Source organism: Sciurus carolinensis, chromosome 9 (assembly GCF_902686445.1).
Source record: "Sciurus carolinensis chromosome 9, mSciCar1.2, whole genome shotgun sequence".
Lineage (NCBI taxonomy): Eukaryota > Metazoa > Chordata > Mammalia > Rodentia > Sciuridae > Sciurus > Sciurus carolinensis.
The window spans coordinates 14,641,107-14,655,496 of NC_062221.1; the positions used below are offsets into that span (position 1 = coordinate 14,641,107).

At 32.3% G+C, this 14,390-nt stretch overlaps 1 protein-coding gene across 6 annotated transcripts in view; it reads left to right on the forward strand.

Annotated features, from left to right (window-relative positions):
• The window catches only part of Atr (ATR serine/threonine kinase), a 99,117-nt gene that overhangs the window by 41,476 nt on the left and 43,251 nt on the right, over positions 1-14,390 (forward strand). For all 6 annotated transcript variants that reach the window (XR_007110212.1, XM_047564283.1, XM_047564284.1 and 3 more), the window contains 6 exons: positions 779-894; positions 3,321-3,441; positions 5,306-5,443; positions 9,389-9,599; positions 11,513-11,691; positions 14,003-14,167. Coding sequence is in view for 5 of the 6 variants with exons in the window: in XM_047564283.1 (XP_047420239.1) it covers positions 779-894; positions 3,321-3,441; positions 5,306-5,443; positions 9,389-9,599; positions 11,513-11,691; positions 14,003-14,167 (930 nt within the window). In the remaining variant the exon portion in view is untranslated. The remainder of the gene's footprint in view (positions 1-778; positions 895-3,320; positions 3,442-5,305; positions 5,444-9,388; positions 9,600-11,512; positions 11,692-14,002; positions 14,168-14,390) is intronic.

Consider the following 14,390-nt stretch of genomic DNA (forward strand, 5'->3'; position numbering starts at 1 on the left):
ACCAGAAAAAATCTATTACTTGTGGTCCTTTTTAGTGAAATAGGAAACTGAGAATAATAGATGATGTAAGATATAAGTAATACCCTAAAATGTTTGTCCTATTTTAAAGATAGCTATTAGAAATAAGGATTTTTTTCTTCATCTATAAATCCTTCCTTCCTTTTTTTTTTTTTTTTTTTTTTGAGGAAAGGAAAATATAATGATTAAATCTCTGGACTTGAAGAGTAAAAAGCAAATTGATCTTTAGCATTTGCATCCTGTTTTCAAAACTTTTAAGCTCAGTATTTTAGATCTAGAATTCCGGACATCTTCAGTTTTTATACTGTTTTGGATTTATACTTGGCTTTCATTATAATTCAGAAAAATTGGATTCTAAAGGTAGGCAGTTGGGGTTATAGCTCAGTAGTAGACCACATAGTTAGCATGCATAAAGTCCTGGGATCAATCCCCAAGAAAAGAAAAATTCAAAGGATTGAAGTTTTGCAATATAGAAAATGCCATTTTTCCCTCCAAGTAACTCTTAATTTATATAGTTTAATACATATTATTCATAAACTGACTTCATTTTCAAGTACTTATTAGCTTTGTAAAACTAAGTAAGCTACCTCAGTGGTTCTGGACATTGAAGTAAATGTCCTAAATAAGTTTACAGCTCCACAATTTAAAAATTCTGCTTATTTTTCTATGTATTTTTATAGCCGTAATATGTAGAACACTGGTTAATATAAAGGCTTATCTGCTTAATGCTTGACTTAAAATGTAAAATATGTATTTGTAGGAGTTACTCTCTATTTATGACTGTAGAGAGATGCAGAACGATGGCCGAGGTCACCAGTTGTGGAAGAGATTTCCTGAGCATGTTCGGGAAATACTAGAACCTCACCTAAATACTAGGTATGTAAACTCATTTAAACTATTTTTGCAAAATTGTCTTTCACTTTATAAAAATAAACATTATTTATCATATAGATTTTAATATTAAAAGTATTTTAATATGTTCTTATATTTTCCACAGTGATTTATGCTTACATTCTTGTTAAAAGTGCCATCTGCTCATACAGTTAAATTCTGTAACGTTAGGTATTTAGGCTACTTCGTGGACATTAAAAAAATTGATTTTTTTTTTTTTTAATTCAGCTCTCAGTAATACTTTGAAAGAATCTGCTTTAAGTTGAATGTGAGTTAACACATTTGACAAGTTTTTAAATATAGAAATTTAAGTGTTTGGAACTGGTTTCAAAGCGTTTAGTAACCACATTTAAAGATTTTCATCTGTTCCAATTTCTCTTCTTGAATATTTATTTTACCTTCTACTTTTTAAAAAGTATTTTCCAATTTTTTTTCAATTTAAATTGTTGTTAGGCTAGGCGCCATGATGCTTGCCTATAATCCCAGTGGTTTGGGAAGCTGAGGCAGGAGAATTTAAAGCTCACAGCTAACCTCAGCAACTTATTGAGGCCCTAGCAAAACCCCATCTCAAAATAAAAAAGAAAAAGGTCTGGGGATGTGGCTTGGTGGTTAAGTGCCACAGGTTCAATCCCTGGTACCAAAATAAATAAGATTGATAGGAACAATTAAAATTCATAAAATATGAATTTTTTTAGTTAAAAACTATTATTTTAGTATTCTAGGCCACATACTTACTACATATATAAACATGGATAAATTACTTCTTGGAGACTTACTCAAGTGTCTATACTAGTAGTAAAACTCCTTATAAATTTAAGCCCTCAAGTTTACATATTATTCACTGGGTAATTTTTTTATGTTTAAAAATGTTTTAAACATCATTTTATTTCTTATGACTACTGTTATTAAAGATATAATTTATTAAAGTTAAAATTAAAAAAAATTTTTGAAGACTCCACACTTCCCCATTTATTTGTTCTGTATTTTATATAAATGCATTTATATAAAACATTTATATAAATATATAATATACTTTATCATAATTAATAAAATTATTTTATAATATAAAATATTTATGTAAATATATAATATGCATTTGTATAAAATATTTCTATGATCTACTAGAAAGTTTATGTCCCTAGGAGTCATATAGACTGTGGTTTGAATCTTGGCTCTGCATTTGCTAACTTGAAGTCTTGGGCAAGTCATTTAACATTTCCAAGTCTTGATTTTTTCATTTCAAAAATGCAGATTATTTTATTCATATCATATGATCATTTTTTTTTTTTATTTTTTTATTTTTTATTGTGAACAAATGGGATACATGTTCTTTCACTGTTTGTACATAGAGTAAAGGCATACCATTTGTGTAATCATACGTTTACATAGGGTGATGTTGGTTGATTCATATGATCATTATTAAGAATAAAGATTTGAAAGTACTTAATCAGAGTACCTGGCATTTCGTTGATACCCAATAATAAATGCTTGTTCAATCTCAGCTTGTTGAATAAATTCCTTGGAAATGTGACTTTTTTTTTATGTGTGTGTGGTGATGCATAATCTCATGCATTCTAAGCAAGTATTCTACTGAACTACATTTCCAACCCAGTTCCTTGGTTTTGGGAGTGTATTTGTGGAAGTAGTTACTACCTACTTAATAAGAAATATAAGTCAACATGTCTGCCTGCTGGTTATTCAACTTAATATTTCATAAGATACCAACATTTTATTCCCATGTTATTCCTTCTTAAGAAGCAACTTTTAAGTGGTCATGTACAAGAATGATCTTAGGAAAGCAATGAGAATTCTTAGGATCTACTTTTGTATCTGATGGATAAGAAGATTCTCTCAGATGATTCCTCACTGGTGGAAGTTAGGAGATTTATCTATCTGGGATCTGCTTATGGAAATTAGTGACTAATAAAAATAAACTGCCCAAATGGAAGGCAGTCTCAATGTAGTTGACCTCCTTTTGTATGAAAGCTTTTGTATGAAATAGTAAAATACCACACTAACCAACACATCAGTTCTCTAACTTGGACTGGTTGATGTTTACTTTAGAGGGTCTGGGGAAATACAGAATTTCTAAAAAGCATATATAAAAAGCTGTCTCAAAGTCCTACTTTATATTCTCCTTTAAATTTTTTCAGTTGAGCTATTTATATGTAATCTTAAAAAGAGAAAAGTGATAATTAATGTAACAATGACCCTGAGAAGCATTCAGATTGATAACACCATCGCCCTGATGGGGAATTAGGTCTAGAGGTAGTAACTTCTCTGTCTTTGTAATAGGCAGATAGTTCTAGCATAGTCAGTGAAGGAGTTGATATAATTTCTTATACTTTCCTTAAAATTTCTAAACAGATATATACTTAATTTTTTTAATGAACAAATTTTTAAAATTACAGATATAAAAGTTCTCAGAAGTCAACAGATTGGTCTGGAGTAAAGAAGCCAATTTACTTAAGTAAATTAGGTAATAACTTTGCAGAATGGTCAGCATCTTGGGCAGGTTATCTTATAACAAAGGTAAGAGAACCCTGTTCAGAATTTGTTAGCTGAACAGAAATTCTGAAGAAAACTCAAACAGTCCGTCTGAATGCATAGCACATATAGCAGGAATTGAAACAACTGTACTGATAATGATAGAAAGTTTTGAAGAAAATGTTTACTACTGAAGAGAATTTCTCTGTTGTTACTTTGATAATTTTCATGGTGAGAAGGTAGTTGTTTTATCAAATTACCATATAATCTATGTGTTTGTAAACTGTCTATTACATTAGGTCTGTATATTTTTTTAAAAGAATGAGACTTCTTAAAAAATTCTTGTTTTTAGTTGTTTATGGACCTTTATTTATTGATTTATATGTGGTGCTGAGAATCAAAACCAGTGCCTCAAACATGCCAGGCAAGTGCTCTACCACTGAGCCACAATCCCAACCCATATCTGTAAAACAATACCATTAAAAGAATGTGAATGGCTGGGGAGATAGCTCAGCTGGTAGAGTGCTTGCCTTGCAAGCACAAGGCCCTGAGTTTGATCCCCAGTACCACAAAAAAAAAAAAAAAAAAAAAAATTAAAAAAAGAATGTGAATGCTATATCAGAAGTTGAAATATAATAAAAATATTTTTATGTATGAACAAAGATATCCTTTAATGATACTTTTAAAAGAAGATAAATCATCTGAACTTTCTCTAAAATAAGAGATTTGCCAAACATGGTAGCACATGTCTATAATTCCAGATACTCATGGGGTTGAAGCAGGACCTTTGCAAGTTCAAGGCTAACCTTGGCAATTAACAAGTATGTGGCTCTAAATTAAAAATAAACAACACTAGGGATACAGATCAGTGGTAAAGCCCTCCTGGGTTCAGTTCCCAGTACTGGAAAAATATTTAAAATGCATGGAAAAATAGAGGTATGTTTCTGATGTTTTCCTAATGTGAAATCTTATACACCTCTTAGACAAAATGGTATTCTGTGTTCTAAGAAAATGTTTAAGTCTTGCTTGAAATTCACAATTTGTGTTTTAAATTCCCAGTTCTGTTAATTAGTATTTTAAAATATCATTATAGTTTTTCATTATAAATAGCAATTTTAAGATATTTTCTCTCATACGAGTATACTGGAAATATGTATAAAATATGTAATATTGTTAAATTAACTACTTCCAGCTCTGGAATATTTTTGTTTTGTTGTTGTTTCATTTTAAATGGAAGTTTTATATTTGAGGGAAAAAAACTTTAAAAATTTTTAAGTGTTGAATAATGTTATTAAATTGAAAGTTAGGTCCTACTGATGAAATTTGACTTCATACCCAAGTAATTTAATTTTTAAATTGACAAATAAAAATTGTAAATATTTAAAGTATACAACATGTTTTGAAATACTTATATCCATGTAGTTTAATTTTATATTTCTTTTGTTTTTTTCCTATAATTTGTCATCATTATTACTTACTTAAAATGTGAATTTCATACTTGATATTCTCGCACACAGCATAATTTCTGGTTAAAAAGTTACTTAAGGAATTAATGTATCAAACGTAATGTTAGCTAAGTATATAATTAAATATAATTAGGAAAGTTAATCTGTAACAATGTGACACACTGAAAAAAGAACTGTAAGTGTGCGAGACCAATTCTGAGATAGTTGGCAGTTCAGGTAGCTCTTCATTACCTGAAGGGTTTCAGCCGCCCAGGCATTTGGGGGTATTTAGAGGGACCAGAGAGGTGGTGATCTGAACTCATCGTTGCTTGAGTGTACATATCTCCCTCCATAGAGAGAACCCACTCTGTCATAATGCATTATATCATGTGTTAAATGTTGACGTTTGGTCAATAGAATAAACTATAAACTAGTTATTCTTCCTCAACCATTTGAGTTTACAGGTTCGGCATGATCTTGCCAGCAAAATCTTCACCTGCTGTAGTATAATGATGAAGCATGATTTTAAGGTGACCATCTATCTTCTTCCACATATTCTAGTGTATGTCTTACTGGGTTGTAATCAAGAAGATCAGCAAGAGGTGAGAAATACCATTTTTATTCTAAGTGTGTAAAACTTTGCCCAATGTAATTAGTATTAGAAAGGCTTCATATTAGTAGGAAATGTAGATCTGTTTGATTGTGTATGTTCACCTCTCCTCTACATATCTAAAGCATACAAAATATTTTTTTAAAATTTTTATTTTTACAGACTGCATTTTGAGTCATTGTACACAAATTGGGTACAACTTTTCATTTCTATGGTTGAATGCAATGTAGATTCACACTATTCATGTAATCATACATTTATATATAGGGTAATACTGTCTCAGTCTGCTATATTTGCTTTCCCCATCCCCTTCTGCCCCATTTTCCTCTACACCATCCAAAGTTCCTCCATTCTTCTCTTCCCCCATCCCGCCACCCCCCCCCCCCATTATGTATCATCATCCTCTTATCAGAGAAAATATTCGGCCTTTGGTTGTTTGGGCTTGGCCTATTTCACTTAGTATGATATTCTCCCGCTCCATCCATTTACCAGGAAATGCCATAATTTTATTCTTCTTTATGGCTGAGTAATATTCCATTGTGTATATATACCACAGTTTCTTTATTCATTCATCAATTGAAGGGCATCTGGGTTGGTTCCACAATCTAGCTATTGTGAATTGAGCAGCTATGAACATTGATGTGACTGCATCACTGTAGTATGCTGATTTTAAGTCCTTTTGGGTATAAACCAAGGAGTGAGATAGCTGGATCAAATGGTGGGCCCATTCAGGTTTTTGAGGAATCTCTATACTGCTTTCCAGAGTGACTGCACCAATTTACAACTCCACCAGCAATGTATGAGTGTGCCTTTTTCCCCACATCCACGCCAGCACTTATTATTGCTTGTGTTCTTGAAAATAGTCATTCTTATTGGAGTTAGATGAAATCTTAGGGTGGTTTTAATTTGCTTTTCTCTGATTACTAGAGATGATGAGCACTTTTTCATATATTTGTTGATCACCTATATATCTTCTTCTGTGAAGGGTCTGCCCAGTTCCTTAGTCCATTTTATTGATTGGGTTCTTTGTATTTTTGGTGTAAAGTTTTTTAAGTTCTTTATAAACTTTGGAGATGAGTGCTCTGTCTGAAGTGTGTGTGGAAAAGATTTTCTCCCACTCTGTAGGCTCTCTTTTCACATTATTGATTGTTTCCTTTGCTGAGAAAAAACTTTTTAATTTGAATTCATCCCATTTATTGATTCTTGCTTTTATTTCTTGCACTCTGGGGGTCTTGCTAAGGAATTCTGCTTCTAAGCCAACATGACGGAGATTCGGGCCTGCTTTCTCTTCTATTTGGTGAAGGATCTCTGGTCTAATTCCTAGGTCCTTCATCCATTTTGAGTTGAGTTTTGTACAGGTGAGAGATGGGGTTTAATTTCATTTTACTGCATATGTATTTCCAGTTTTGCCAGCACCATTTGTTGAAGAGGCTATCTTTTCTCCATTTTATGTTTTTGGCACCTTTGTCTAGAGCCAAAGATAACTGTACTTATGTGGGTTTGTCTCTGTGCTTCTGTCCTGTACCATTGGTCTACCTGTCTGTGTTGGTGCTAATACCATACTGTTTTTGTTACTATTGCTCAGTAATAGAGTTTAAGGTCTGGTATTGTGATACCTCCTGCATCACCCTTCCTGACCAGGATTGCTTTGTCTATCTGGGTCTTTTGTTCTTCTAGATGAATTTCATGATTACTTTCTCTATTTCCATGAGAAATGTCATTGGAATTTTAATTGGAATTGTATTAAATCTGTATAGCACCTTTGGAAGTATGGCTATTTTGATAGTATTCTGCCTATTCAAGAACTCAGGAGATCTTTCCATCTTCTAAGGTCTTCTTCAATTTCTTTCTTTCATGTTCTGTAGTTTTCATTGTAGAGATCTTTCACCTCTGGTTAGATTGATTCCCAAGTATTTTATGTTTTTTCAAGGCTATTGTGAATGAAATTGTTTTCCTCATTTCCCTTTCAGATGATTCATCGTTTATAAATAAAAATGCTTTAGATTTATGCGTGTTGATTTTATATCCTGCTATTTTGCTGAATTCATTTTTTAGGTCTAGAGGTTTTCTGGTAGAGTTTTTTGGATTCTCTAAATATAGAATCATGTCATTGGCAAATAGTGACAACTTGAGTTCTTCTTTTCCTATTCATGTCCCTTTAATTTCTTTGTCTGTCTGACAAAATCATTTAAAAACTTTTAAATATCAAAGAAATATGCAATGCTTAGAGTAGAAAATTTTAAAGTATATATTATATAATACCAAAACATAAATGGAATGTGTTAAAACAGATACATAAGAAACAATTGATTTTTTTTTTTCCCCCCCTGGGGAATACTACTATGCATTAGGATAGGGAAAGGGCAGTATTTTACTCTTCATTTTATATTTTATAGTTTAATTTTTTAACCACATAAAACACTGTTCTTTTATTTAAAGATAATTTTAATAGCATATTTAGCATATTGCTACATTCTTAAAGTGAATCCAAGTTATGCAAATAAATCAAAGTGTACCCTTTGGTTACCATTCTCAATCCTCTACCTCCAGAATTCATCATGATTATTAGTATGATGTGTACTTTTTCCAGACCTTTTTTAAAAATACAGTTAGTTTTGGGGCTGGGGTTGTGGCTCAGTTGTAGAGCACTCGCCTAGCACGGGAGAGGCGCTGGGTTCAATCCTCAGCACCACATAAAAATAAATAAAGGTATTGAATCCATCTACAACTGAAAAAAATATTTAAAAAAAATAGTTAGTTTTGTTTCATTTGGGGTTTTAAAATGATATCCTTTTGTAGTTACTGTTCTATAACTTTCTGTATTCATTACCAATATATAGATCCACCATCTAAAAAACACTACATAAATATAATCCTTCCATTATTAGTTGTACTAAAGTTTATTTAACTGTTGCCATAATAGCGATTATAGGGTGTGTACATGTGTGTCCTTTTGATCAATTGGTAGAAATTCTGGATTTGGATGCCAGTTGTCAGTCATATCTTGAAAAATCTTTCCCTATTAGTGATTTTTTTAAATCTTTGTTTATGCCTTTTGCCATGTAAAATTTTTAAGTATAAATGACAGATTAATAAACCTTATTAAACCTTTTTTGTGATGAATTCTCTTATCCAACATAGGAACTTATTTTCCTACATTTTATTTTTTAAAAGTTTTAAGTGATATATGAAAATTGTACATATTTTGGGGATGCCAAGTGATTTTTTTTAAAAAAACTGTATTTTTTTTTTTTTTTTTTTGGGTGCTGGGGATCAAACCCAGGGCCTTGTGCTTGCAAGGCAAGCACTCTACCAACTGAGATATCTCCCCAGCCCCTATTTTTTTTATTATTTATTTTTTTATGTGGTACTGAGGTTTGAACCCAATGCCTTACATACACTAGGCAAGTGCTTTACCACTGAGCTGTAATCACAGCCCCCAAGTGATGTTTTGATACATGTATACATTGTAGAATGTTCTAAATGGGATACATGTATCTTCTCAAACATTTGTTATTTCTTTATTGTAAAAAATATGAAAAATCACTTTTTTTCTTTTAAACATACTATATATTATCTATAGTCACCCTTCTGTGCAATTGAATACATTTTCTTTTAATCCTTCTGTTTTTACTTTTAGCCCTTAATTATTCTGAAATTGATTTTTATAGGTAGTGTGAGATATTATTCTCCTTTTTTTTCTATTAGTTAAACAATTTTCCTATTGTTTATTGAATAATCTGGAAAAATTTTTAATATTTTTCTATTTTCTTTAATCTTTTAATGGTTTATATTGATTGGTTTATTTATAGACAAGAGGTTATTATTAATCTGATTTTTTCTTTAGAAAATTGTTGTCTAAGAAGGGTTCCTCTTTTAAGTCAGATACAATGATATTGCATAGACATGTAATTAACTATAAAATGAATTCTTTTAGGTTTATGCAGAAATTATGGCTGTTCTAAAACATGATGATCAGCATACCATAAGTACCCAAGACAGTGCATCTGATCTGTGTCAACTCAGTACTCAGACTGTGTTCTCCATGCTTGACCATCTCACACAATGGGCAAGGCATAAATTTCAGGCCCTAAATGCTGAGAAACTTCCACAGAGCAAATCCAACAAAGAAAAGATTGACTCAGTGGGTGAGTTATAACTTCTGTTTATTTTCTTTTAATTATTCTCTAGTTAACTTTTTCCTGTGTGGATTCTTTAATTTAACAGTTAACTGTGGAAAGACCTGTTTTTGTGCATTTTTAAAACATGTAATAGTGTGTGCTTTTCACTAAGGAAAAACAATGAACTTATAGTTTAAGACATCTCTTGAAGTTCTTACTCTCAGTTCCTTAAACGACACACCTATCTAATTTTCATTTGTATAAAATGAAAATTATACATACTTGTAAAGTATGAAATAAATGTGATGTTGATATTGTTATTAGCCTTCTTTTTGCTATTAACTTTGTTTACTCCTTGTCCCCTCAGTGTATTGTGTTTGTGTATGTTGATTTTTTTTTACACCTAAGTTTTACATTTCGAAGATTTCAGTTCATTCGTTTCAAGACCCATGAGAAAGCTAGTTTTTTATTTATTCATTTTCCTAATCTCTGGTGGTATTTGTAGCCAGCAGACTCTCCAGACATGCTTATCACACATGATACATTACATCCTGTTATACTTTTTTCTTGTAATAATACAACTTACACTAACATGATCAAAGGAGAATCTAAAAGTTAAAACTGATAAATTGCTCCTATGATATAAGTATTTCGTGAGAAGAATTACATTCATCCATTCATCACACAGCAATAGATACTGTTCATGTTTTTTTGTTTTGTTTTGTTTTGTTTTGTTTTGTGGTGCTGGGGATTAAATCCAGGCCCTTGTGCATGCGAAGCAAGTACACTACCGACAGCTATATCCCCAGCCCCTATTCATGTCTTTCAACCACAATTTTGTTGTTGTTCTTGCAGTAATGGCTATAATTCTGCTTCCTTATACACCAGTGATGTTTATGGATACCATATTATTCTTACCCCTAGGCTTTGGGGCTAATTGGAAAAAAAAAAAAAAAAAAAAAGACCATCTAACCACCATTAAAGAGGCCTCCACTTAAAAATTTCCCAGTTGGTGGGCATCTCCCTCTTGTTGTCCATATACCTGTTAAGCATGATGATTTATTAATTTTCTAAAACTTCTATACTTGCAAATAATTATTTGGGAGAATGCTTTTTCTTAGGATATGGCTAATTATTAATATATTTTCTATGAATTTTAACAATTAAATGTTTGTTCCTATTTCTGAATATGAAAATGATTCTATAAAATCAAACAAATAGTGAAATTAAAATTCTAGCTTTAAAAAAAGACTTGGGGGCAAGGGGTAATGCTCAGTCGTATAGTGTTTGCCTAGCGTACACACCCAACACACCAAAGAAAAGAGCAGGGGCTGCTCAGTTGGTAGAGTGCTTGTCTTGCAACACAAGGCCCTAGGTTCAGTCCCCGGCACCACAAACCAAAAAAGAAAAGAAAAGAAAAGAGCAGAATTCTAAACTTCAAAATAAAAAAGGAGGCTAATTTCATAATTTTGCTTTTTTCCTGTTAAACAACTACATTCTATCAATAGTATAGTAATAACTGTTGTCTTTTATATCTTTATATCTTGACATCTAATAATATATTAGCACTTAATATTACAATAATGTTAATATTTCCGTGTGTGTGTGTGTGTGTGTGTGTGTGTTGCTAGGAATCAAACTGAGGGCCTAATGCATACTAGGCAAGCACTTTCCCACTAAATTATCCCCCCAGTCCCTTAATATTTCCCTTGTATAGATAAGAAAGAAAGGCTCAATAAGTTAAATAACTGTCCACTATAAAGTAAGCATAAATGGTAAAGTTGGAATATGACCCTTTGAGCAATCATCTTCTTGTTAGTTATATCCTCAGTTAGATGCCCCAATACATTTAGATTATTTAGGGAAATAAGTACTTAAACGAATGCTTTTACATTTTTATCTTATAAGTCTTTATTCAATTTTTTTTTTCAATAATCTAGTATCGACTGTGGATTTTGAGGATTATCAGAGTGTAACTCGTTTTCTAGACCTCATACCTCAGGATACTCTGGCAGTAGCTTCCTTTCGCTCCAAAGCATACACACGAGCTGTAATGCACTTTGAATCATTTATTACAGAAAAGAAACAAAATATTCAAGAGCATCTTGGATTTCTACAGGTTTGAAATTAATATAGTAGATTTTATAATAAAAATTAATATAGCCAGTCTATTATGATTGTATTGTTCATTTTATTATTTTAGATGCTATGTTGGGCTCTAGATATTTATAGTACTTTAGATGCTTACAGATGAGTTGGGAGATATGAATGTCAATTTGGTATAATATCTTAAGTACAGTGATACAGATTTGTCCTGAGGAAGGACACTTATTTCATCTTCTGTGTGGAGTGAGGTGGGAGGGGGGTTGGATAAGTCAGGGGTCCCAATTGGCTTCTTGGAGATGATGACTTAAAAATAATGAGTGATAGTTAGCAGAGGTATCTCCATGGAGTTGGTAAAGAACATGGCATATACTTAAGAGTAAGTGTCAGTTTTGAATGGCAGAAGAAAGACAGAGATTTGGGTAGAGGAGAGATTACTAATCAGAGTACCTTTTAATTTGCCCAGACTTCTTAGAGGGTGTGAACTGGGGAAGTTTTGCAGTCACAATGACATTTTAGTTAAATGCCTGTGACAAATTGTGGAGAAAAACTTTGATAAGGCTCTGTTCTTCATGTGGGAAGTGAAAACCTGAATGTGGGGCCGGGGGTAAGTGGGGGAATATACTGGTTATGTCAGGTATCAGGCCTGAGAATGCTGGTGAATTTATGGTTTACATGACATGATGACTATGGAGAGAAGAAAAGAAAGTAAAGGCAGGTGAGACTAATACATGAAATTATTATTAGAAATCAAGATTGGGGGTTTTTTTCAGGTCAGAAAACAAAATGTAAAAGAACTAGAAAAATTAGTAGCTTATACTTTTAGGATAAATATTAGCCCTTTCCTGTCCTTGTGTTCCTGTTTGTCTAATTTTGTGTGGATCATTGTTAAAATCTTTACCTTAAAAGGAAATTCAATTCCCTTTTCTCCCATTGTTTTTCACTCTACAGAATTCCAACCCTGCATAAATTCACCCATCTGCCTTTCTAGCATCTGCATAGAACTGCTGAACATTCCTAGAGAAAAATTACACAATGGCTCTTATAACTGATTTCTCTTTAATCTTAGGATCTCATACATCTTTAACAAATTGCAGGACTTTTGGACACTGCCTGTAATATTTCTGTTTTTCTCTAATAAGCCTATTTTCCCACTCTCCAGAATGTTATACATTATACATTCTTCATTTCCTTGATTCTATTTCTATCTCAACTGATCTTCCTTCATCCTTCCTTAGGAAAATAGAAACCAGATGTCTACTAGATCTGCAAATGCATGGCATCTGTACCATATATTTTTTTTTCTTCCCTTATGTTATTCCTAAGGGAGGACCCCTTCCTGTCAAAATTCAGTCCTCCTCCTGTGTTCTTGATTTCAAGGATTTTACTATTTCAAAAATACCTTCCTTCTTAGTTTCAATTTGTCTTCCTGAACCTGAGTAGAGTACATAGACATATTCTGGAATCTCATATCTTAATTTTTTTTTTTAAATAATTCCCTTGATCTTACATTCTCCTTCAGGAAGGTCCCATCTCCATGTTTGTCTTCACAGTTAGTTTCAGACAGAATTGTCTGACTTCCTAATATTGTATTCTTTGCTTACCATTCACTCTGCCTATTTTAACAAGACTTCTTTTCTTTTTACTTGATGCTACTCTTTGTAAGAAAATCAGTGACCTCCATGTTACTAAATCTATCTGATGTTTCCCATTTTCTTAAACTTACAGTATCATTTGACCATTCTTTTTCATGCTTTTCCCTCATGGCTTCTGGAATTATTTTGGTCCTTAGGTTTCTTTCAGTTTCTCTGATTTCTCCTGTCAGTTTTATTTGCTAGTGCTTCCTTTGTCTACTCTCCATTCTCAGCTTCTTTTCCTCTCCATGTTAATTGCTTCCCAGATTTTCATCTTTAACCTGCATATCTTCTTTGAGCCAGATTTTGATGTCTTGGATTTCTTGAAGGTATCCCAATACCAATATATTAAAATGTTTATTTAAATTTTTTAAAATTTTGAAATGCATTTAAATGCATTGTATTCAACAGAATCTGTTATCAGTTGTCTTCAAAGAGAGTTTCAGAACCTTGAAGTTCCTTACAACCCTCATGATTGATAATAGATATTAATGTAGTTTTGTATTTAAGTGAAATAAGAGGTAATAGAATGCCGAAAAATAAATTTATAATTTTACTGTGAATCTGCTTCAAAAAAATACTATTACTTTGAGGGAAAATTTCTCTTTTGTTATTTACACATGTACTGGTGGTTTTATAGTTGTTGTTGTTGTTGTTTTTCTTGTTTGATTATTTTTTAATTGTTGAACAAAGAAACTGTATGCTGCTATGCACGAACCAGATGGAGTGGCTGGAGTAAGCGCAATTCGAAAGGCAGAACCTTCTCTAAAAGAACAGATCCTTGAACATGAGAGCATTGGCTTGCTGAGGGATGCCACTGCTTGTTATGACAGGGCTATTCAGCTAGAACCAGACCAGGTAAGGTAATAATTAAAAGGCAGATAATGAAAAGTGCTCTGATAGGAACTCTGGGAGTCTTAGTTTTGATATTGTTTCTACCAGTGTCATTGTATGTCTGGAAAATATTTAACCCTCTGAGCTTGAGTTTCCGGACAGATAAAATTAGAGACTTGATTTATGCTAAATGATTTCAAAAATCCCTTCCAGTGCCAATTTTCTATGACCTGAGAATACCCAAATC